This window comes from Marmota flaviventris, chromosome 11, assembly GCF_047511675.1.
Source record: "Marmota flaviventris isolate mMarFla1 chromosome 11, mMarFla1.hap1, whole genome shotgun sequence".
NCBI classification, from domain to species: domain Eukaryota; kingdom Metazoa; phylum Chordata; class Mammalia; order Rodentia; family Sciuridae; genus Marmota; species Marmota flaviventris.
In genome coordinates this window covers 69,011,738-69,037,520 of record NC_092508.1, presented here as the reverse complement: position 1 = coordinate 69,037,520, position 25,783 = coordinate 69,011,738, and the positions used below count along the sequence as shown (strand labels likewise).

Sequence of the window (25,783 nt, the reverse complement as noted above, 5' to 3'; positions counted from 1 at the left end):
TTTTGCATATGTACTTCAGAAAATTGCCTACTCTGTACCTTGTTCCACTAAAAATTATGGTGTATGGGAAGAAGGACTTTACATGTCATTTAACCCCATATCCTCAGCACCAGGAACAGCCCACCACATCTGGCACTCACTACATGTTCACTGAATGAATGAATGAGTGAATGAGTGAAGAAAAGAGGTGAAGTCAGCATGCAATGATTATTAATTTGTTGGCAATTAACTTTTAACTTGTTTTATAAATGATATTTTTGAAAGCATAGAGAATATATTAAGGAAAGAAAAATAAGTTGGAAGTTTTAATTAGATATAAAATAATGTATGTAAAAGGGCTACAAAAATTGTTATTAACTATTTTTTAAAATTTATATTACATGAAGTTGAGATGTGTTGTAATTACAAACCCGTCATCAAATTTTCAAACTACTTAAAATTTATGAAAATATTCAGAAGTGTATGCAGCAGAGTTTTAATAACCACTAAAATAATTTTGCACAATTTATTTGCATCTTTTTAATGCAAAAAGTACCTTGTTAAAAATTCCAAGTCATTCTCATGCTTTCAAAATAAGACTAATAGTGGAATGTTGGTTGGACTTTGAGTCAACCACCAATATTCTAGTCCAGCTTGATGAATTCTGCGGGCTCTGATAATTTAATTTTTTTCTCAGGCACTAATTTCTTTGTTTGTATAATAAATAATCTACCAAATCCCTTCCCATTTGAAAACTGCTATTTAAAAAAAAAAATCTTGGTGTTTGGCAATATGTCTATAGGTTTCATTAAACTTTCAATTATTGGGCAAAATGTGGAAAATCATCCCTAGTAAAATAAGAAATACCTGCATTGCTTTCTGAGCAAGCAACACCTGTTAACTCCTGGGCAAGTCTGTTATTTCCTGTTTCTCGAAGAATGTTCAGAAATGTAGAAAACCAGTTTTCTTTCTGCACAATCCTGCTGAGCAACTCTCTTACACCTGATTCATTTGCATTATTTTCTGCAGCAGTAATCTGTTAAGAGAAAAGTAGAAATAAATTCAACATATCAATAAATTTAAACAGGAAATATCTGTTAGGAAAACTGAGCAATTAAGCGTAAGTATTTTTAAAAAATTTATATTCAGATTCTAAGGAAAACAGCAATGCTACATGCAGCAATTTTGGAGTCTACCAGGAAAAATATCTCTGAATCAAACACCCTTTGAAACATGTAATTTTTAAGCCATTTTGATGTCCAAACCTGATGCTTAGAAATACATGTTTTACCTCATTCTGAATAAGAAGAACATAAGAAAGCATCTTTCATCAATAACCATATTTTACCAATTTCTTTCTATATATCTATGGCTTGCTATTTCCGTTCAACAGAAGAAATTTGTAAATGGGAAATAAAATATTTTTTATCCAACTTCTCTTTCTTCACTATTACTACCATGGAAATAAGTAATTACAACCACAGATTCATATTTTTGTTTATTTAATATTTGCATTATTTATAATTACTATAATAAAATTTTCCAAAATTTTGTTTATTTAATATTATGACATTTTTTTCTATATCTATTCCTTTTGTAAAGTATGAAGTAGACTTATTTCATATCCAGTCATTGTAATATTTAGTCTTCATTTTCTTTCCCATTTATTTATTTATTTTGGGTACCCGGGATTGAACTCAGTGGCACTTGACCACTGAGCCACATCCCCAGCACTATTTTGTATTTTTTATTTAGAGGTTCACTGAGTTGCTTAGTGTCTCGCTTTTGTTGAGGCTTTGAACTCACGATCCTCTTGTTTCAGACTCTCGAGCTGCAGGGCTTAACCTAGTGAATCTTTTTGTAATGTGGATCATTTGTATAATTATTATCACAATGCATCTTCCTAAAATAGGTTCTAATAGAGTAACTGACATTTGGAGAAAAGACTAACACAAATCATGTTAGATGGGAAAGAAATGACGCCATCATTAGCTTTCTGTGGCATCAAGGAAGCTACTTCATCTCCCTAAGCTTCCATTTCCACATGTGGAAACTGAGGCCACCATGGAGATTCGAGTGTTACTCCATCCTGATTGCACATAAGAAACACCTGTGGAGACTTTAAAAAATACTAATGTTTAGCATCTGTCCCAAAGGATTCTGGTTTATTTTGTCTATGTTGGGGACACAGAACATTTTTCAAACATTTTTTTAAGCATCTCATGTGATTTTTACCAGCCTCCTAATTGAGAAACACTGATATAGATATTCTCAAGGTTCTTTCTCAATATCTATGAATCTTCTATATCTATAATTTCGGCTGTTTAGACTAGTTTGTTCTTACAAAATGTGTTTTCTAGTCCTTTAAATATATTCCAAGACCTTTTAATGTCAAGGATTTGTTAACCTTTTTTCAAATAATGTTTTCTACAAATTTAGTATTATCTATTATTATGGATGACCTAGGAAAGTATTTACTTTTATAAACATTTCTTTCTTTCTTCTTTCCTCCTTCCCTCCCTTCCTTCCTTCCTTAATTCCTTTCTTTCTACCAGGAATTGAACTCAGGGGCACTCAACCACTGAGCCATATCCCCAGCCCTGGCTTTGAACTCATGATCAGGCTCCTGTCTCCGCCTTCCAAGCCACTGGGATTACAGGCATGGGCCACCATGCCTGGTCTTTTACAAACATTTCACTAGCAGACACTACTTAGTATTAAAAAAATTGTTCTACATGACCTCTACTCAAAGGTCATTTTAGTCCTATTAGCTAATAGGTAATTACACTGTTCTAGGGCTTTTCATATATTAAGCTAGCAACCCTGAAGTAAGTACCAACATAAACCCCTTTCATAGATCAGAAGGCCAAGAGGCACAAAGATGTTTGGCTCTCTCTCCAAGGTCAAAAATCTAGTAAATGGCAGAGGTAGAATTTCATACAGGTAATTGACTGTAGAGGCTAAAACCTGACTTCTTGAGCTATAATCATAGCTAAAAATTTTCTTCAATTTTATTTTTTGTCAAAAAGTGATTATTTGCACTTAAAAATTAAACTTATGAAATTTTAAGTGATTTCAGGCCATCTCTCACAAACCATTGTCTAAGCAATTTCTTGCTCATTTCCTACTTTTTCTCTAACTTCATTAATCTCCTAATGGAAATTTTTTGACTTCTCTGGTATTTGTAAGAGTTTTATTATTTCCTACTAATTGGAAAAGTAATTGCTATTGACACAAATTACACTGGTTTCAGCACCTCATTTTAACTCAACCCTTCCTTTTGTTTTTTTTCCTGATACTAGGACTAAACATTGAACTTAGGGGGTACTTTATCACTGAGTTACATCTCCAGAATTTTTACTTTTTATTTTATTATTTTTTAATATTTATTTTTTAGTTGTAGTTGTCAATATCTTTATTTTATTTATTTATTTTTATGAGCTGCTAAGGATTGAACCCAGGGCTTTGCAAGTGCTAGGTGAGTGCTCTACCACTGAGCCTCAACCCCAGCCCTTTACTTTTTATTTTGAGACAGGGTTTTGCTAGGTTGCTGAGGCTGGCCTTTAACTTACAATATTGCTGCTTCAGCCTCCTGAATAGCTGGATTACAGGAGTGCACCACCATGTCTGGCTTCAATCATTTCCATTTTTATTATCCCATTTTTAATCAGCTTTAAATATACTTGAAGTAAGTAATAAGAAAGTATTTCTCTAAAAAGAATTAATGGGCACTGTAATGAATACTTTTATTAAGAATCTAAGCATTTTCTACTCACTAAATTTTCTTTGACTATCAATCTGTTAAGTAGATTTTTACTCTGGAAACACATATGTCACATTTTCTTTGCCTTTATTGATCCCAGGCATTTGCATATTATAATGCTTTTGTTTTCTACATTTATTTGTACTATTTGAATGCAGAAATATATATAACATCTGTGTAATTTTAGTAGCTTCATCAAGATTCTGAATTTTTAAGAAATCATCCCCATTTGGGTGCTGGAAAGTACATCAGTTCCCTTTGAAATAATTTTACACACACACACACACACACATACACACACACACACACACACATGCACACACATTTTTCTTAATCTATTCTCCTATAATATTATAAAGATGTTAGACCCCAATATATAAACACAATAACAGAAATTTCTAGAAGGGGAATATTTAAACTTGAGATTGATATAGAATGATTCCCTCCCCTACTGGAAGTTTTCTCTATGAATTTAACAATGTCCATGGCAACATTGCTAACTAATTTATGGAACATAAAATATAGGTGAATTTCAATGGAGTAGTTTCCCTCAGCTATAAAGAAGAACATAATTGTCATTTACAGTAAAAAAGATGGAATTGGAAAGCATCATGGTGACTGAAATAAACCAGAAACATAAAGTTAAGGGTCATGTTCTCACATGTTGAAGCTAGAGAGGAAAAAATAAATTTAAAAAAGAACTCATGGAATCAGCAGAGAGGCCAATAGAGTAGAGGAAGAGGATCAGGGGGAAGGAGGATGGGAGGTGAAGGGGATATTGGGTATGAAATTAATCAAATTATACTATGTGCCCATATGAATATGTCAAAATGAATCCCACTATTCTGTATCATTGTAATGCACCAATATAAAACAAATAAATATGGTAAAATTTGTGGGTAAAGCAACTTCTAAATTTTCTGTTAGTTTTTGTTTTTCTTTCCAAAAGAAAGTAGTGAAAAAGCCAAAGATATTTTCATTAAGCACTGGCTTGCCCACATGATGTACAGTTGATGAAACATGTTTTTTCTTCTTGTATAATAATCTCAGATTTCTATTTAAATATAATGGTTTTTTTTAATCCAGTAGAGTTAAACTATTAGATAACAGTAAATTAGGAAGCAAAATTATGTTAAAGCATATAATTTGTTCATGTTTTAATCACATAAGTGTTTAATATCAAACTGACAGCTAAGTTTATTCATATTTCTTTTTTTCCTCTTGTTTTTCCTAATTTGCTTGACAATACAATAAATGAGGAGAAAACTGACTGAGACACTCATTTCATTTGAGGAAAATAGGACTTAGCTTCTAGCTGGACTAGTCTTAGTACTTCTGTTTTTCCCAAATAAACAAAAGGTGTATGGAGTGACGAAGACTACATGTGTCAAATTCTTTTGAGCAGGGTTGAAACATGTACCTCTCTTGGGTTGTTCAGATTTACATTAAGATTCTGTGGAAATGTTTAGATGATCACTTCTGTTACAGAGTCCACAGCTGTCTAAATCAATGGGTATGCCAAGTTGTCACAATGCACCCTAAAAGAAGCAGGGCAGTACAGGGACACTCCCTTACAGGGATGGTTCAGTTGTAATGATCTGTAAAAGAACTAGTGTTTACTGCTGTGTCTCCAGCATTTAGGATAGTGCCTTGAGTACAGTAGGTGTTCCTTAGCTATTGGTAGGAAGGATGAACTCTAACATTGCAACTTGAACTCCAGGTTAGCACAACCATTGTCTCTGATTTTCTCTTTATCTTTCCCACTAGCTTGTTGTCTGGCACAAATATGCCACTCAACAAATTCAATAAATGAATGAATAAATCAATAAACTAAATAGGTTTGTTGGGTACTTATTGGACACAAAACTAAGTCACAGATCGTTTTCAGAATCCCTGCTTTAATTGGGGGAAGGGGCTGGCATATGGAGGTAGGAATCCTAAACTAAAATCACAGTCCAAGTAGGAAATGTCTACTGGAACACAAGTAAAGAATAAAAATAAAAGATCAATTTTTAGAAGTCCTGATTACTTAGTTAAGCTGAGCTTAACTTTTGGTATCTTTTTCTAAACTGTCAAAAACTACATTTAGAAATCTAATGCACATCACCCATTCATTCTCCAATGCCTGACAAGGCAATCTAACACATCGTGTGTTTTCAACTCATTCCAGAGAATTTTTTGGAAATGAATTCAAGCAATTAATCAAGTAATCAGTATTTATTAAGTACTAACCCTATACCTAGTCTTGGCTAGGTTTTGGGAAATGAAAGATGTATTTTCCCCTTCAAGTCAGTTTAATCTAGGGACTTTTAGAAGCAGATATCAATTTCAACATGAGATTTACCTAAATCCCTGAAGCTTAAACTTTATATGGAAATGTAACCAGATGAGTGTTAATAAAATCAATATAATTATATCAAAATAGTAAGTTCTTTCCTAAATACTATTTTTCATTTGATGTTGACTAAAACACTATGAAAAAAGAAAAGATACAATGTTCGTTGTCATTGGATCAATTTAGGATTAGAAAACTTAAATAACTTCCCAAAGTTGTCTATGTAGTAAAAAGCAAATATAGCCCCAAATCCACATCTTCCCATTATAAACTCTCATGACTGTCCCATCATACTTTCTGCTATTGGATAAACATCATGGATGATTTCCACATCACTAGAGATTCTTCCAAGTATAATGTTTCCTTCTCCTTGTTTCCATAGCTTAATTTTGGAAATGATAATGTACACACACACACACACACACACACACACAATTATTAGTCTCTCACAGAGTCCCTATTACTCCTAGTCTCAAATAAATAGCTCCTCATTCTTTCCAGTCTCCTTTGAAATGTGAATCTGAGGCAAAGTTTGGGCTGCTTTGGCCTCAACTGCCATCATTACACAAAAGTCCCTTTACTCCCAGTCTTCTTTGTGTCAAATCCCTTGCAATACTGCTAGCTGCCTCCAAGCTTGCCAGAATCAAGAACTTGGATAAAATGTAGCTGGCGGAAATTCAATCCAGGCAAGACAAAAGTGATGCTGATAGGCAGAAGTATTTAGAGTAAATAAGAAGAAGTGCTGTTTCACTGGCAATCGGGACATCATACCCACCAAACATAAACAGCTTTGTGGTGTTACTGGACTCTGTTGCTTCTGGACTTCCTAACAGCTACTGTGGCTGGAAATGCCATCTTCCATCTCCAGCTGGCTTGAAGGCTGCATACTTTCTTCCAAATTAAGATTCTGCCACAGTGATGTACACATTTGTCATATCCAGCTGGACTACTATAATGCGTTCTAGTTGGTGCTCAATACACAAAATGACATAAACGCTACAGACAACAGTGTAAAGTAATTTACTTTGTTGGGAAAACTGGCCATCACAATTCAACGCATGTTGAGTCTTTGGATAGGCCCTGTAGCTGTTGAGTCTATGAAGGACCATTAACTTTAGTTATTAAAGACCAACTCATAATACAGGCTAAAGCCAACTAATCTGATACCCAGAACATTGTAAAGAAGATACACATAATTAATGAATCAAACAGAAAAAGGAAAATGTCAAAATAATAACATAGTATAGACAAAAACCCTTGACTTGTGGTGATTTATCTACAAAGCTTTTAAAATACACTTTTGACTTACAACCATGAATAAGGCAGCATTTGTATACTTCAAGTATACAAATTCAGCATTCAAGTAGGCCAGTATTTGTATACTTCATAGTATATTTTCATTCATTGAAAAACAATGAACATTACATTAAGTTTTGTAACATCACCTGTCAAATTCATCTTATCAAAATGCTACCTTTATGAAAATCTGCTATTCCTTTCCTAATATGAAAAGCTACAACTGGCAACATATTTCTTCAAGTGAATTATCTCCAAATTTTTATTCCAAAGAACATGGAAACTTCAGTTAAACAAAGAAAAAAAAAAAGTGTGTGTGTGTGTGTGTGTGTGTTATATAATTTCCTCATTTGAACCAAGATTAAATGGTATAATAAATAATATAGGGCAGAGATTGGAAAGCTTTTACTCTAAAGGGGCAGATAATAAATATTTTAGACTTTACAGGCCATATGGTCTCTGTTCAACTGTGAAAAGCAGTCATAAAACATATGTAAACAAATGAGCACAACTGTGTTCTAATAAAACTTTATAAACACAGAAAATAAAAAAAAAAAATTCAAAAACCCAAAGACTATTCTTAGCTTCTGGGCCTGCAAATATGAGTAGCAGACTGGATTCAGATTTGGGGCTATGGTTTGCTTGCCTCTGTTCCATGTAACCACATTAAATAAGAACTAAAATTCAGTACTATCAGGATTTGATGAATCTAGCTCTGCACTGCTCTTCCTGGAAGAAGTTGAGCAAATTAACTTACCTCAGTTTTCTCTTCTGTAAAAAAGAAACAATTCTATTACAACTCTTCATGGGTTATTTCAAATATAAAATTACTATAATTGTACATAGTAAGTGTTCAATTAACAGTATTTATCAATACAAATTCCTGCTTTAATGTTAGTTCTTTAGTTTATTTCAGTGAAAAGATAAGAAAGTTAATTCTTTTGTGTTTAAAATTTCAAAATTATGTTTTCCAGCGCCCACATCGTCTCTTTTTAAAGAAGGAGGGAACGAGATTTGCCCACAGAAGTTAAAAAAAAAAAATTTGCAATCCCCACTTCGCAAAAATCTTTCTTAAAGCCCAGCTCCCTCTGAACTGACACCTACCCGATTTCTGTCTTCAAGTGTCAACAGTTCCTTCTCCATGCATTTATCCAAGACATCTTTAACCAGAAGCTTGTCCACCAGAGTGGGCTGAAGGAGGTTCAGCAGTTGGAGACATTCATCATGAGCCTTCTCAAAAGATGGGGAGGGCAAGTCTGTGAGATCCGGGTTCACATAACGGGCCGCTAAGGTGTTGCCGGTTCTCTGGAGGGCCACCACAAATTCCCGAGTCCAGCCAGGGGACCAGACTTCCTTCTCCAAGGTGTTCAGGAGCAATTCAACTGCGCGCATGTTACCAGAAGTGGCCACGGTCCTGCGAATCTGCTCCTTCACTTCATTAGTCAGAAAGGTCAAGTAGTCCAGGACAGGCTCTACCTGGATGTAACTTTTCAATCTGACCCTGAAGCAAGAGATGAGATAGCGAAAGTTCTTGTCTGCAGAGAACCCATTCGACATCTTTCTTTCTCAGAGAGGGAGAGGATTCTCCCAACTAGACGGTCCACAGTTGAGTGTTTGTATCGCTGTCAGCTGCTTTGAGGTGGCAGGGTCTTCTACGCTGTGCCCAACGACACGGTGGCCTGCGGGACCCGGGGCCGGGGCAGGAGAGAGCGGTGGCGCCTGAGCAGGTGGGCAGGCAGGTGGGCAGCGCGCGCAGTGTCCGGGTCGCGGACGCGGCAGGTTCCGACTGACAGGCGGGTTGCTTTGGCTCTGGCAGGGCGACACTTATACCTTCGCTGAGTCCTGTTTTCCACCAGGCAGTTGTTGTGGTTAGCTGGACTGGTTTCTGTTTCGATTCTCTTCTCGAAAGACTTTTCATACGTAATCTCCAGGGCCCCAGGGCCGGCAGTGTGTTTCCCGGGAGGAGCCACCCTTTGGTCGCTGCGGGTTAGGAGATGGCTTCGGTAGAGGTCACTATGGGAAATAGCAAAGGAGAGCGAATTTTCTTGGATCCATTAAAACAGCAAAGCAATGGCAAACTTCCCCGGGGCCTGTGTTTTGGCTTCTCAGCAGGGTTCTGCCTCAACAATTAGATCCTTTGTCAGCTAAAATGTAGAGAGCAGAAAAGTGTGAGATTTGGGACTTCCCATGTGGAAAATGAAGAGAGACTGCCCCAGACCCTGATGTGAGCAGAAAGGAATTACCCTTTGCTAGTGAAGGCACTTAAGTCTGATCCAGCCAGAGGGTGAAATTGCAAGGGACTAGCCAGGAGATGAAGCTAAGAAAAACACGGTCCCAAAATCCAGGAACCCCAGAACCCCAGAAGGAAGTTACCTTTGCACCCTTCCTAAAATAAACCTGACCTCTGGACTCCCAAGAACTAATTTGTTCCGCCAAGAATTTGGGTGTGAGTATGGGAAAAAAAAAATAAGTAATAATAAACAGTTATAGCCTGATTTCCTCAGGCCTAGATTGCTAGTATTTATATATCCTTGACCAGGGCCTGATGACAGATGCAGAAGTACTTTAACCACTAACTCAGTTCAGGAGGAAGCCAAGACTGAAGTTTTCCTATTTCCCAGCATGTGAGTTCCTCCATATTCTTTAATAGATAACTTTCTTTTAATAAAACAAAACAAAACAAAACAAAATCCCCAACAACTTATTTTTGATATAGCTGCCATTCTTTTCTTGGATTCGATACAGCAAGTTTTGGCTGAAGCAACTAGGAACTTAATTAGCAACTAATGTACCAACTTGTAGTAAACATCAACATTTGTCTATGTCATGAGAGAAAAAAAAAGACATTCACACTGAAAAATGGCAGCTTCATTTCAGTACAGAAGCCACAAAAACACAAGTGCTTCAGGTTGCGGCTTACTAGAAGGCATTCTGCAGCCCTGGGCAACTGTGGTTGTAGTAGTATATGATTATAACTTCATGGTTTGGAATTACATGGTAGATGGAGGAGTCATTTAGGCCATCAAAGATATATTTAGGAAAATTAATGTTAGCAAAGCATATTCAGTGACATGTGGATAGTACACTGAAGCCTGGTGGTTCTTTGGACCTTGGGAATTTCAGAGTCTTTAGGTTTATTTACTGAGGCATACACAATACACAAATAAGCAATTTACAGCATATTGTCTTATTTTATTCTAGAATTATAGTATATGACTAAGATTCTCTTTCAAAGAACTGTAAGCTCATGGAAGAAGGGACATATGTATAGTGGCCAGTAAAATGCTATATGAATAGGAGGCCCTTGATGATTTCACCTCTGAATGGGAATATTGAGTTAGCTAATAGCTGGCCTGATGTCTAGCACACAGAATTATTGAAGTGAATGGAACTTTGGCCCTGTGGAGTTCTTTATTTTCTATTTCTTTATTTTCTATTATTTCTTGTTTGGGGAGTTGACTTTGTAATTAGATAAAAGAGAATCAAATTTGATGTTTCTACAGAAGTATTCAGCTTACTAATTTTAGTTCTTAGGTCTACAAAGATCTCATTTTGGGCTATTGCAAAAATGTATCTCCCAATGCCTCCCCACCCCTGCCAGCTACCTGTGGGTTTAATTCAATATGTTGAAGCACAAATTGACCAATCAACCAAAAGCCATTCTGTTCCCTGGCACCTATCCTTCTATATTTTGGTTCTAAACACTGGAGAAAGAGAAGGGATTGGTTATTTTCTATGGGGAAACAGATAGTGTCATTTTCTTAACCAGCAAATTGTTGTCCTGGTGGAGAAAGGGTCAAAATTAAATGCTTAAGTGTTTGTTATTCAAATTATATCATTCATTCACTTGCTCAAGAAATATTTACTAATACTTTATGATCAGCTCTGTTCTAAATGCAGTTAATAAAATGAAAAATACAAAATAAATAAATAAATAATAATATATTTAAAAGTTTCTATTTTTATAGAACCCACATACTAAATGGGAGTGGAAAGACAGATAATTAATAGCAACCAACAAATATCCAATGTGTCAGATAAGGATAAATGCTATGAGGACTATGGTTAAGAGCTAGATGAAAATACACACTACAGTTTTTCTGTCTGGTTTTCCATGTATAACTGTCCTTGCTTACCTGTCATTATCAACATCACATGATAATACCAACAATAATCCATAGTCATTCTCAGTTGAAGTTGTTGAATAAGGATTGAGTGATGTGGACTGAGTGTGTTAGGAACAGTAAAGGAAATAGAAAGGAATCTCTCTTTCAGGAATCTGCCATTATTTTGATAGGGCCGCTTATGGAGAAAGGTTGAAGAAACAAAAACCAAGCCCCTGTCTCTCAAAAAGAATCTTTTTTCTTCATGTATATTTTTGCATGGTGATTTAGTTTATTTTCTGCCTTTTCTTTGGGTATTTTCCTCTGTCTGGTTTCTTCTAATATCTTTCACTTTCATTTTTTATTTTCCCAATGTGAATTTCAGTTTCCTTTCTCTTTTGAGATAGGAAAGGCTGCTGATCTATGTCTTTCCCTTTTTTTTTCTGGACCTGCCTGTTGTTTATACCCTGCCTCCTCCACCAAAATAATTTCCAGCCTCCATCAGTTTTAAAACACTGTTTAGTGTTTTGTTCTTTCTGTGGTAGTTCAGGAAGATCCTGAATAACTGATTTTCATTATTGTCCAACTTTTCATTTTAATTTTTTACATTTAAGTAACAGGAACAATCACAGTTGTCATGAGAATATAATGATCACGTGAAGCAGTAATATTTTTTTCCAAAGAAATTGACAATGAATTTAATTTAATGAGAAAATCTTTAAGAATTTTTAGATAGTCCTTCATTTGTTTACTAAAATATATCAATAAAGAGCAATTCTATGTGACTTAAAGTGTTAAATGCTTTTACCCTAGCAGTATGGAGTTGTGGTTAAGCACAGAGACTGAGCCCAGAGTGTAGGGTTCACAGTTAGCACGATCTAATTATTGTATGATTAAGAGAATCACCTAATATACTTCAGTTGTAAAATAATAATGCCAATACCATGTCATAAAGTTATTCTATTCTAAGCATGGACCGAAAAGCACTTATCACTAGACTTGAAATGTTCATGTGCCTAGAAAGTGACGGCAGCCCAATATGCTTACAGAAATAAAAGAAAAGAGATTGTACCAACTTTCAAACAAAGTACATTCTATAAAGGAAATAATTTAGTTTTGTATATAATAAGTAGCCAATATATATAATTTGTATATAATAAGTAGTCTATACTCAGTGTCTTTTATTTTTGCAAGAAATTTATAGGCTTATTTATCAGGAATGTTTATTATTAAGTAACACTGATTTTAGGGGCTGGGGATGTGGCTCAAGCGGTAGCGCGCTCGCCTGGCCCGGGTTCGATCCTCAGCACCACATACAAAACAAAGATGTTGTGTCCACGGAGAACTAAAAAAAAGAATCAATAAATATTAAAATTCTCTCTCTCTCTCTCTCTCTCTCTCTCTCTCTCTCTCTCGCTCTCTAAAAAAAAATCACTATACTTAAAAAAAAAAAAAAGTAACACTGATTTTAACTTTCAATTTCAAACCATTAATGGTCCCATAATAGGGGAAAAAAAGTTTTAGTTAAGTTTACTTGATTTTGATAATTATTTCCTAGTTATTTCTACCAATTCAGTTAACATTGTAGTTTCTAGTGTTCACATTAAAAGTTTGTTTTGTTTTTTACATAACAAACAGTTTTGGCAAACAAATCATATTTCAGTGGGTAATTTTTCAAACATTCATTTTTCAAATTCTTCCACCATAGCTTAAGTCTTTTGAAAATAATTTCTTTCAGGTGTTTTTGTTAAAATGGTAACTTCACCTCAAAGGCATAGATTTTGTTTCTTTTACTTTATTTTTTAAATGTTTTTAATATTTATTTTTCAGTTTTTCGGTGGACATAACATCTTTATTTTATTTTTATTTTTTTTAGTCATACATGACAGTAGAATGTATTTTGACATATAATACATACATGAAATGTACATACATCAATCATAATGTCTATTCTATTCTGCTGCCCTTCCTATCCCCCCTACTTCTCCCCTCCTCTCCCATCCTTTCTCTCTATCCATCTTTTACTTTATTTTAAATGCTGGCTAGGCACAGTGTTGCACAAATGTGTTCCCAATGACATGGGATACCGAGGCAGGAGGATCACAAGGTTGAGCTTAGCAAGACCTTAAGTGACATAGTGAGTCCTTGTCTGAAAATGAAAAACAAAAGGGCCAAGGAGATGGCTCAGTGGTAAAGCACCTCTGAGTTCAATCTTCAGTATCAAATTAACAAATAAATGAAATGCTTAGGAGCAATCTCTTGTCAAATGTAATTAGACTGCCATTTTCTTCACCCTGCAATGGTCACTGTGGGGTTAGACGTTGAGAAGTGGAAGTTTTAATTGCTTCATGCCCGCTGTATACAAATTGTTAAATATTTTTTACTCCTCTCCTGCTAATTTTACAACTGATAGTCTTAAAGTAGGACTAGGAATATTAGGTCTATAGAATGAGCTATTGAAATAAAATATAGAAATACATTGAAACAAATTTCAGAATTGCTAAATAACAAAAAATTACACTAAAAAATTTAAAAATGAAACATTGTTTAAAATATTGTTTAAATATGTTTAAAATATTCAAAATATTGCTTATCATTAATGCACAAGATTATATAAATTGCATTCAAAAAAATCTTATTTCATTCACCTGATTCTTTACTTTTTAGTTTTTGGTTGTATTTTATAATATTATAGTTGTACATATAAGTGCTTTTTTTTCAATAAATGCATCTATATTCATAGGAGTCTGTATTCAAATATTCATTTGTTTTTTCAGTACTAGGGATTGAAAGCAGGGCCTTGCACATTCTAGGTAAGTGTTCTCTTACTGAGCTACATTCTAGCCCTTTCCATTTTCTGATTTGAGACAGGATCATGCTAAGTTGCTCAGGCTGGCCTCAAACTTGCTATCTTCCTAACTTAGTCTCCCTAGTACCTGAAATTACAGGCATTGTTCCCAGCTCATGTGCAACTATTTTAAATGACAAGGAGCAAAACATTCTGATTTTTGATAGTAAACAAATGCTACAGGATCTTCAGGCATTTTATTGGAATATGACCCTAAGAATTCTAGAAAATTTGTTTCCCAGTTTCTTTATCTTCCTAATATACACATTGCTTTTGAAGAGTATTTCCCAAGAGGAAGCACAAAACAGCACACTTGATTCCCTTTTTGTGGTCACAAAGTGAGCCAGGTGACATTACAGGAAATTTTTTCTCAGCCCTATCTTCAAAATAGCCTCACATGGAAAGATGTTTAACCCTTGCACCAAAAGCTCCATGATTTGAAACTTTAGCATCAGTTAATTTTCCCTTCAAACCCACTTGTGATCTCACTGTCCAGCCTGAGGTGAGAACCAGGGATTACAGCTTCTGCTAGCCTATGGAGAATATTCTTGAAAGTGAGTAGTTATGTTCTGTACCATTGTGCCAAATAGTTCATTGTGAATACTGAGCCATCACTCTCCTTGGGGGTTCTGTTATTTTGAGCCTCTGGTCACATTTACCTTGGCTTGTATGTATTTCTGTTTAAAGATGCCTTATTAATATATATTGTTAATTCATCAACAGCAAATTATTCATGACTAATGCTATAACTTAAGCCTGAACAAAACTTATCTAACATATTTATTTTCTCTGTAAGGCACATGGAAGCCTTTCTATGTTTAGGAGCATTAGACAGTACTTTAGCACTGGGTCTGAAAGGCATCTCAAACAGTCAAACACCAACAAAGCATACACACACACAAACTCTCTCTCTCTCTCTCTCTCACACACACACACAAACCTGCTAAAAGGTCACTTGCTGTAGTGTGAGACTGAGACAAGAAAGCAGAACCTTGGTTTATTTGACCTCAGTTGGGAGTACATGGGTTGGGTGATTCAATGTTTCTTTTGTTCTATATGCGTTTGCAAAAGACTGGAAATATATCACAAGTATGGATTTTAGGATTACAACCTTTAGAGGTGGGGTCTATAAGGAGTTGATTAGACCACAAGGGCTTTGCTTTCATGTGTGGGACCTGTTTCCTTATAAAGGCCATAAGGAATTGAGATTGGTCCCTTTTGTCCTTCTATCTAACATTAGGACCATCATTCAAGATATCATCTTGAAAGCAGAAATGGGGCCCTCACCAAACACAGAAGTTGTTAGCATCTTGATCTTGGGCTTTCTGTCCTCCATAACTGTGAGGCAATTGATGTCTCTTCTCTATAAATTACCCAGTCTTAGGCATATTTTTTATCATCGGTAACTGAGAAAAACTGTATGTGTAGGCAAACACATACACACAAACATACATACATAGGGCCTAACCAGTGTTATTTGAAAAACTGGATTGTGTTTTGTAGACATATTTCTGAATTATTTATAATTCAGTATTGCTAATGCTGTGAATTAAATGGACATGTATTTTCAGAAATTTATTAAGGAACATGCTGTAGTTTGGAGCATTCATCCACCAAGTCCATTGACCTGGACAATGTCACATATTTGCTTAGGAACAAATAAAACCTATTATATATTATATAAAATATGTAGATTCATTGCAGTAGCACTTTGAGCTCTTCAAGTATAAATTTGTATCTAGTATTTGGAAAAAATGGAATGAAAAAAAATGGATTACATATAATTAAACTGAAAAAGCCACCTAATGTCTATGAACTAGAGAGAAAGTAGCAAGTACAAGGAATATAATTCAGGTACTTTGGAAGAATGCTTGCTTACCTCAAGTCATATTGTGCCTACACCCTTTGTTGTTCTTCAGCCTACAGGTTTAGGAAAGAGACAAGGGACAGAAGAAGCAACTCATCTCTTGTTTGGGTAGGTAACTGTAGTTTTTTATACTTTTACCAACCACAAAGTGGGAAGTTAAGGATACTATTAAGAAATTCAAATTTCATACCAAAATAATGTAGTTATTTTGCTGCAAATTTTTATCCTGTAGATGAACAATGTTCAAACTGAGAAGATTCAGTGTGCCTTAATGCTAGATAACTTATAGGGTGATGGACAGAAACTCAGTTGGTGAAGCTTTGGGTCATGCCCCCTATTCTAAAGAAAGGAAATCTCTCTCTCATTTTTAAAAACTTTGGGGTTTATGTATTTTTGAAAAGGTGTTTGAAAATCTCTGTATAGAAAGATCAAAACATGATGTCTAAAGAATTCTTATAAAAATAGAAATATTGAATCAGAGCCTTCTTGGACTTACACACTGACACACACACACACACACACACACACACACACACACACTTGACAAGTAGCAAGATGGGTTCCAGACAGGATCCTGACTTTACCAACAGGCTCTGAAACCTGTTTACCATTTTGTAGAGTGAGGGAAAGGGGTTTCAATAATATTGTACTGCTATTGTGGTAAATGAGAGTGTATGGATAATGTTGGTAAATGAGTGAAGTGATGCTGCATTTAGTTATTGAGGTCACAAATTATGGCATGTTTTACAACGTGAAATTATACTGCACTATAAAAATATTTCCTGCTTACTCCTAAAATAATTATTTTTTTTTCTTCTCTGTCTCCCTAATTAATATGTATGTGTCTTATTTGCTTACATGGGTATTTGTGTTGAGAATACTTAAATTTAAAGGCCCCCAGAGCTTGTATAGTCCTTTCTAATTCCTAGAACTTGGTCGAAATTTTTAGAACTTCTTCAGCACTGATGATTTCATTTTGTTCATTGTTTTCTCCCTCGAATGCAGGAAGAACTTCAATGGGGAAATATTTACACTATGTGAAAGTGACAAAGTTGTCTAAATTATTCTATTGCTTCAAATGATCTATTTAGTAATATTGTGGGGGCTGGAGGTGTAGCTCAGTGACAGAGTATGTGCTTAGCACAAATGAGGCCCTGAGTTCAATTCCTGGGTCTGAAAAAGAAAGGAATCAATCAATCAATAAATAAAAAGTACTTTAAGATGAATGACTTATAGTTTTAATAGAAAAACAAAAGTAAATAAGGCTGCAGGCATGGACTGTTAGTGATATCTAGTATATGCCTCAGAACTGCTTTAGTCATTTCAAAATGGTATATGCTCACAAATGTGATGCATTCTGTTCATTAAGAATTAAGAGTTATATTAACATTTTATATCGTGAAACTTATAAAAATGTTTCAAGTGAAACTTTTCTCACACACACAAAAAAAAAAAAAAGAAAGAAAAAGAAACAAGAAATGACTTCTGGAGGTTGAATAAATTTCTCTGATGGGGCTGAGAACTACCTAAGGCTCATTATATGCACAGAAATCTGAATAACAAGATATCTTCTCTGAAGAGCTGGTGGACACAAGCAGTCAAGGCCAAATCTTTATCTTGGTTGTATTCAAGCCTTATCAGAAAGGTAGTTAAGTGGGATCCCCTTCTGAGGTTTCCTTCCTGAGCCTTCTCTGTACTACTACCCATACATGAATCTTCCTCTGCTGCCACCTTGTGGGGCTTTATCAAATCTTAACTATATTAGTAGTGATTAAGCTGATATCAACTAAGCAAAATTGTAGCTATGTACAATTATAGAATTTTTGGCAGTTAATAGAAAAGTGATAATCTATATTTTTAGTGGCTTCCCCTAAATATAATTTAAAGTGTTATTTTTTAAAATAAAAGCAAAGAAGGTAACCTTCTCCCTCATTATCTGTGCTACTAATCCTCTGCCCAATCTTGGAAAGAAATTCATTTTAAATTAAGCTGCTCAGGACCCAGGGTACTTCTGCTACAAAGTCAGAGGGTAAGAAGGGAAGCACCTATATGTAGGGCACAGGGTAACATGCATCGAGACTGTGTAGGGCTACTTTGACTACACCCACCTTATACCTTCCTGACCTTCCTTATGTGATCTCCTGGTGTCCTGGGTTTTCCTACAGGTACAGCACTTGCCTCACTTTTTTGAAACTTCAATTTGACTTATCCGCCATTCCCAGTAAGCTATAAGCTCCACAGGGCCAGGAAACATATCTTCATCCTTTCTGAATCCTCTCATCAGCAGTAGAGCCTCACACAGAAGCAGCACTCAATGAATCGACTTTCTTTGGAAAATCCTTTTTCCTTAGAAGGGGAAAACTATAGGGTTGGGGCCAGTTTTAATTTAATCTAATCAATATACCCCACCTTCTAGTTATGGTGATTAAGTAAGGGATGGTCATGCACCCCAATTAGAACCAAAGAGATAAAGTGGAAATTTGTGAATCAAGGGTTGAGAGGGGGCCTCCCTCCTGTCCTAAGGAAGAGGGAGAGGGACAGAAACTGTTGATATACCAGAAGAAGCCTAATCTGAATCCAAGACTGGTGAGTCATATGAGTCAATATATTTTCTTGTTTAGATATGTTGAGTTGGGCTTTCTTCACAACATAAAGATTAACTGAACTAATGGGGAATATCTCCCTTTTTCACAGGAGAAACTGAGATTCAAACTGAGTTACTAATGTTTCAAAATCAATAGATAAAGTTGGAATCAGTTTCAATCCAGAATATGCTTGTTTTATGATTCCTTCAAGAGAATAACTAGAATCAATCTGACTTCTCTTGAAGTCAGACTGTGTATGTGAATTAATAAAATCTGTATTAATAAAGTTTAAAATAATCAGTAAAATTCGTTCCAACTCTGGCATTGATACTAATTTATTATCTTCATGATATGGTTAAAATCTGATATACATATTTTAGGCTCATGCCTTTCCAATAGCTATCACTCTTGTTTTCCTCAAAGCCTTTCTCAACTTATGTAAAGATTTATTTAAAATAATATGCAGAGGAATACTTTACTGAGGAAATTTAATGTAAATTATTATTTGATCTTTCTTATTCTTATGCCCAATATTTTCCTCCTATAAGGTCCTTGCTTAGCATCTGGATGGCAATCTTAAGTGACAGCCGCCATTTTAATGAAAAAGTTGTGCTTTCCAGCCCAAGGGTCTTTCTTAGAAGGCACACCACTCCCTCATACCAACCCAACCCCTAACTACCCGCATTAGGACTTGGTGGGCTCTGATTCCTGGGCCTGCCCCTTAAAATCCCGGAACCCAAGTCTGTTTTGCCTTTCTTTGCTATAGAGGCTATAGAAAGATGGCCTTTATTTGTCAGCTCTGTCAAATAAGTTCTCCTGTGTATTTCTGCCTGATCTTTCATTCTTGCTTACCTGTCTCTCGTTCCTTGCTTTCCCTTCACCTCCTACATTCCAACTGAACCCTTTTTTGTACCTTTCCATTTGATTATATTTTTGGATATCATTAACTATGATTTTATTAGACAATTTATAGGAAACTCTTGCATAAAGATTCTGTGACTAAGTAACATCCTCCTTTCTCCTCCCTTTCTCCTGGGCTGGTTGCCTAGTTCTCTTGGAATATGTGGCCCAAGTATGTAATCCAATGGTAGCTGATAAAAATCTAGTTTTTTTTTTTCTTCTCTTTCTCTCCTAGATAGCCTAGTTGCTCAGTCATGTATTTTGATGCACTATTTAATATAATTATTCTATAAATATTACCTTATGCAATTTATTTGGATCTTTTCTTTCCTTACAGAATAATTACATAGGTTGAGACTCTAATTAAAAGAGTTGTTAAATTGGGGCAGAGTTGTAAGGTAAGTTTCAGAACTTCTTTTTTCTTCAATATACTTGATATTTTTCAATCGCCCTTGAAGATCTGTTCTTCATCTTTCTCTACATTGCTCTGTGCCCTGAGAGACTGACCTTTTTATCAACTACTTCCTTTTCCTCTGGTTTCTGATCAGGTTTAGCCAACAGAAGCACTGACAGGAGATCAAAGGCAGGGAGAAGGGTGAGGTTTTGGAATTTCTTCTCTCAAATTCATGTCATCTGGCTCAGCCTGCATCTCTGCATTAAAGGTCATATATCATGGAGACTCTTCATATAGCAAGTTTATCCAGGTTTCAGTAACTGCACCCTTGTCTTCTTGTACCATCAGCCCAAGGGTGGTACTAGTGCCTCAGTGTTTTAAGAGAATGCTTTTTCATCCCTTATCAGTGTCTCTTACCTATGTGGATAACTTTGTAAATAGTGACTGTATGACAACCCTTTTATTGTTGTGTTTTGAACGTGCCATCATGTTTTTTTTTTTAAATGGCAGCAGCTAAGCATTATAGTTAAAGACCAGAAAGCAAGACATGTGTCCAAGTGAAGCCAGAATTAAAAGATGCAGTCAGTATAGATACAGTCAGTATAGATAGGTAAATCCAGTCGGGTAGGATTATAGAGGCCAATTTGGGTCCAGGAAGTTGGAGGGGGTATTTAAGTCCTAATGCCTTCAGAGCTCTTCCTCCACCCTAATCAAGATAACCTTCTCCTGCTCCAACCTGTTGCTGAGATTACTTGTCCCAGGAATTTTTCCTTCCTTCTTGGCTCCTCCAGCCTAACTGCTGCTTAACTTTTGGCCATCTCATTGAGCATCTCCTGGGCCTAGTCACATATGCAGGAAAGAAAGAGATAAGGGAAAGAGAGCAGGAGAGCAAAGGAAGCCTAGGACATATTTAAAAAGACAAATCCCTCACTTCTTTGGATACCAGGATACCAGCTATGGCCCCCTTCTCCTTCTCAGGAGAAGTCTATATTCCCCCTTTTTAAATAAACCTTGCTTTATATGCTTGCCTTGGCATGCTTCTCTAGTGTTGTACTTTAACATTTGAGGGAGCAGAACTCTGTAACCAGCGGTATCACAAGGTGAGCTTGGTTGAGTGGATCTCATGTGGTGTGTTTACTGGGCTTGTTGTACCCACTCTGGGTTCTCTTGGCACCATTACAGATCACAGGTCTTCATCTATGTCAGTAAACATCTTAATTCCTATTAGGGACTTTATAAGGAAGATTCCAAGATTATTCTTTTCATTTTGATTTAGTTTCTAATTAAAAATATTAAGTTTTAAATCAGTTAATTCTCAGATTTAAGTAGCTACAAAAGCTCTAAGAATGGGACTTTACTTGTTCACTCATCATTCATTCAAAACTGCACAAGCACTGTGGGTCATTATTTTAACATGAAAAATGACCAGCTTATGTTTTGTTTGAAAAACATTTTGCAATTGTTTTGGTCTATATCCACCTTAAAAGTTTAACTTATTACTATCCTAGTTTTCTCTTAAAATGTAATTGATGCTACTTATTTCCCAAGATTGTTATGAAGATCAAATGTGATAATGTGCAAAATTGTCTGTGAAAGATATCCCGTGCTATGTGCTATATAAATACACCAATTGTAATTTGTTCATTCTTATTACAGGTCTCATTTGAACAAATATTTTTAGAAATTTGGGAGTGTCTTATTTCACACATATATAAAACACCTGAGGATTAATATGAAAATGTGTTGATCTCAGCTTTCATCCAATCTAAAATCTACTGAAGAACTGGGTCACTTTTCTTTTTAATGAAACTATTTTTAATTTTTTGTAAAAGGCGTTTTCTCACTTGATTCACATTATACTTAAGCAAGTTACTAATAAAAGCAATAAGCACCAAAAAAGCATCCATTTAACATTTAGTTTATATATTTCTAAAGTCAGTTTTGTGAGTTTATCAACCCATCTTATGTATATGTAATCTAAAACATATTCATGAGCATGAAACTTAGATTTAAAATTTAAGATAGACATTTTTCCAATGTTGCCTGAGTAACACTTTACTTTATTGAGGTTATTAACTATAGTGTTCTACTCTTATTAAGTATTAGTTGTGGACACATATTGTGATCAACATTTCTCAAGAAGTCTTCATTTAATACAATTGCTTAATAAGACTTAATAATCAAAGTGAGGATGTGTATGTTCAGGAACCTTTTGAAGAGCTCTGTAGACACTCTTCATATGTGCACTATTTATTAAATTGCTGTAAAGTTTGTGCTTCTGCCAAAAGACTAATTTATATTACTAGAAATAAAACCAGAAAACTTGTTTAAGCTTAGGTAAATAAAGGTAATTTTGTCATTTGGTCAAGGTAATAACGGTGAAGAGTATTTATTTTTGTCTTATTTGAAAAGCTTATTCTTTTCTCTTTGTCTTTACTGTTGGACAGTAACCTTTGTGTAATTGATGAAAACTATTGTGGGTTTATATGAAAATATAATTTTATAATGAAATAAATGGCTTCATTTTATATTATGCATTATGCAAATAGCACATATATAAGCTTCCATTATACCATGTTAAAAGACAATGAATAATTTCTGGACTAAGTTTGATAATTATTGTATATCAGTTAAATAAATTTATATAATACATTTTAGCATGATACAGATAAATAAATACTAGGCTAGAACCAAGGTGACATTATAACAGAGGACATTGGGACTAAGTGTCTATTCTTCCTCACCTTTCAGGTTTTGTGTGTTGTGGACTGAATTGTATCCTTCCACAAATTCTTTTTTTGTTTGTTTGTTTGTGGTGTGGGGGATTGAATCCAGGAGTGCTCAACAACTGGGCCACATCCCAACCTTTTTTATATTTTTACTTAGGGACAGGTTAAGTTGCTTAGGACCTTTATAAGTTGCCAAGGCTGGCTTTGAACTCTCCATCCTCCTACTTCAGCCTCCTGAGCTCCTGAGATTACAGGTGTGCGACACTGCACTCAGCCCACAATTTTTTGTTGTTGTTGTTTAAACCTTAAAACCCAATGTGATGGGATTTAGACATGAGGCCCTTAAGAGATAATTTGGTCTAGATGAGGTACTAAGGATGGGGTCCTTCTGATGAGATTAATGCCCTTATAAGAAGAGAGCTAACAGAATTTAACTTGCTTCCTCTTTCTCAATCCTCACTTACACAAGCAAAAGGTGATGTTAGAACACAGGAAGAAGGCAGCTATCTGCAACCCAAGGACTGACCCTGAAAGTACCTTGATCTTAAGCTTCCACTTTCTAGAACAGTGAGAAATAAATTCCTTTTTTTTTAAGGCACCCAAATTGTGGCATTTTGTTCTGGTCACCTGAGCTGACTGAGGTACCTTTTGTACACTTTCTCAAGTGCTAAATAGATTTAGAACTTGCCAGAATTATTTTGCATATTCAGTTGACTGTTATCTTCAATCCATTAAGTCATAAAGTTATTTCTATTATTTACTAATTTTTATGGGCCAAATGAATCAATTAACTAATTAAAATTAATTAATTTTTAGTGATACCAAAGAAGTATTAATTTCTTAGGCCCTTTTCACTTTCACTTGTAGCATTAATGGTTAGTCCTCATTTTAGGGTCGTTTTGGAAAAATCTCCCATGCCTTAAAAAATATTTTGTTACCATTTCTAGAAGTAGAGAATAACATACTCCATTAAGATGCAGACGCTGGGTGGTTGGAAGGTACCCTTATCAGTCAAGCTGTTAACTTCCAGAAGCTCCTAAAATCAACACCATACCTGATCTCATTATTTAATCTCAAACTTAATAGGCCCAGTATTAATTTTTGATCTCATACCAAATAGTACCATGTCATTAAAGGCAAATCTGAAAACATCTGTAAATCCCTGAAGTTTCACCTTAAAATAGAACAATACCTCACCATCTCAACTACTACACTGATATCACCATCAACTCTAGAGTATCAACAGACTTGTCTCAGTCTATCATCAACACAGCTGAAAGGGGACATGATATGACTTCCAGTTGAAGTCATATCATATCCCACTTAGGTTCCAACTTTCAGCTCCCTCTCTCAGCCAGATCATGAAGGAGTCTTCAAAATGGTCTATAAGACTTAGATGTCTGCTCTGTAACCACTCCTACCTCTGTTTCCATCTACTCAAGGTTCACCGCCCTCCTTGCTGTTACTCAAAGAGGTTAGGCAGGCCTTTGCTTGAGGACCTTAGCTTTAGTGTTGCCCTAGAATACTCTTCCAACTGATACCCACATGTCTTAAGTTGCTCATGTCCTTTAAGTTTTTGCTCAAATCTCATCTTTGTAAGGAGGCTAACCTGAGCACTCTTAAGTACTGCAACCTATTCTGTCTTCTTCCTCCCCTGAACTTTGCCTTAGTTTCCATTTTTAATCTAATAGCACTTACCATCATCTCCTCATATACTCCTTCCTTTTCTTATTTTCTTTATTCACCATTGTCTTTTCTACTTGCTTGAATGTAAACTCTTCAAGGTCATGGACATTTGTTACCTCCCATTGCTATACTTTTCCCCGTTTAAAATAGCATTACTTTATATGTGTTCAACAAATCATTGTTGAATAAATGAATTATGAAGCTTCTTGGTGATAGAAAGTAAACTCCATTAATTTTGGTTTTCAATTAGCTGATGGGGCTTATTCGTGGTGTTTAGTATAATTTGACTTATATGAAAGAAGTAGGCTTTGACTGCAACTAAAGTTTGCCTCATACACACTTATTTCTCCTGTGTCCCCACTCTTCATTCATATAGGAGGAAAGAGAAAATGCGGTGACAATAGATGGGGAAGAAAACCAGAATTAATTTAGTGTTTACAATGTATTGGTAATTGTGTTGGTTAATTGAATATCTAAATTTATGATTAAGCCATCATGATTCAGAAGAAATTCACAGGTGGACATCATCATGTGAGGCTTGTGATCACCAGAAAGCATGTATGCTTTGTAAGAGAAGTGAATCAATTGGTTAACCTTGGTCAAAATAATGCATCTTCCTGTCTATTTCTCTAAATATTTTTCTACTATTCATTTTCTACTCTTTTAGCCCCCCTTTTCCCCTGTGTAAATAATAAATAATTTTTATTAAATTTGAAGTACTAAAGTTGGAGGTAGGCAGGGAAAGGGAAATGCATTAAGAGATTATGTTCTGTTGCCTAACTGTTTGAGTTCTAATCTCTGCTTTGCTACTACACAACCATGGGCAAGTGAAATACAATTTACTACCTTACTTATTGCATTAGCAAAATAGGATTAATAATAGTACATGCCACATAGGGTTGTTTTGAGGAATAGCACCTCACAATCAACAATGCCTACTACATAGCATTCACTCTAGAAATAGCTATTTTACAAAATATTGAAGTATTTTCTGAAATAAAAGTATATGATTTTAAATTTTTTGTGCATTACATTTTCATAAAATGCTGTTGTTCATACAGTGTAAACTGATTCATTGAGACAAATTATCATGACTTTTATTTTTTAAAAAAATCAAGGATCATCTGAATTTTTTATTTTTGAAACATTATAATTACAAATACTAAGTTTAGGGAGTGAGATGCTGATGCTGCAGAATGTGGTTTTCAAAGTCTTCTCTGTGTCTATCTTCATGATAGGAACTTTCCTGTGCAACCCTTTCTCTAAGGAAGAGATACACTGTCAGGATCTATAAAGGA

General features: G+C 35.2%; 1 protein-coding gene and 1 long non-coding RNA gene across 3 annotated transcripts in view; one reads left to right on the top strand and one right to left on the bottom strand.

Annotated features, from left to right (window-relative positions):
• Positions 1–9,268, bottom strand: part of Ifih1 (interferon induced with helicase C domain 1) — a 55,899-nt gene extending 46,631 nt beyond the window's left edge. For both annotated transcript variants that reach the window (XM_027937936.2, XM_027937937.3), the window contains exons 1-2: positions 8,478–9,268; positions 847–1,015 (exon numbers count right to left, since the gene is read on the bottom strand). In XM_027937936.2, the coding sequence (XP_027793737.1) occupies positions 847–1,015; positions 8,478–8,930 (622 nt within the window). In that variant the 5' untranslated portion in view covers positions 8,931–9,268. The remainder of the gene's footprint in view (positions 1–846; positions 1,016–8,477) is intronic.
• On the top strand, positions 9,017–20,075 carry LOC139707651 (uncharacterized). The gene is made up of 3 exons (XR_011709117.1): positions 9,017–9,100; positions 16,244–16,299; positions 20,014–20,075. It is a non-coding gene; the product is annotated as an uncharacterized lncRNA (long non-coding RNA).
• Positions 20,076–25,783: the final 5,708 nt, after the last annotated feature.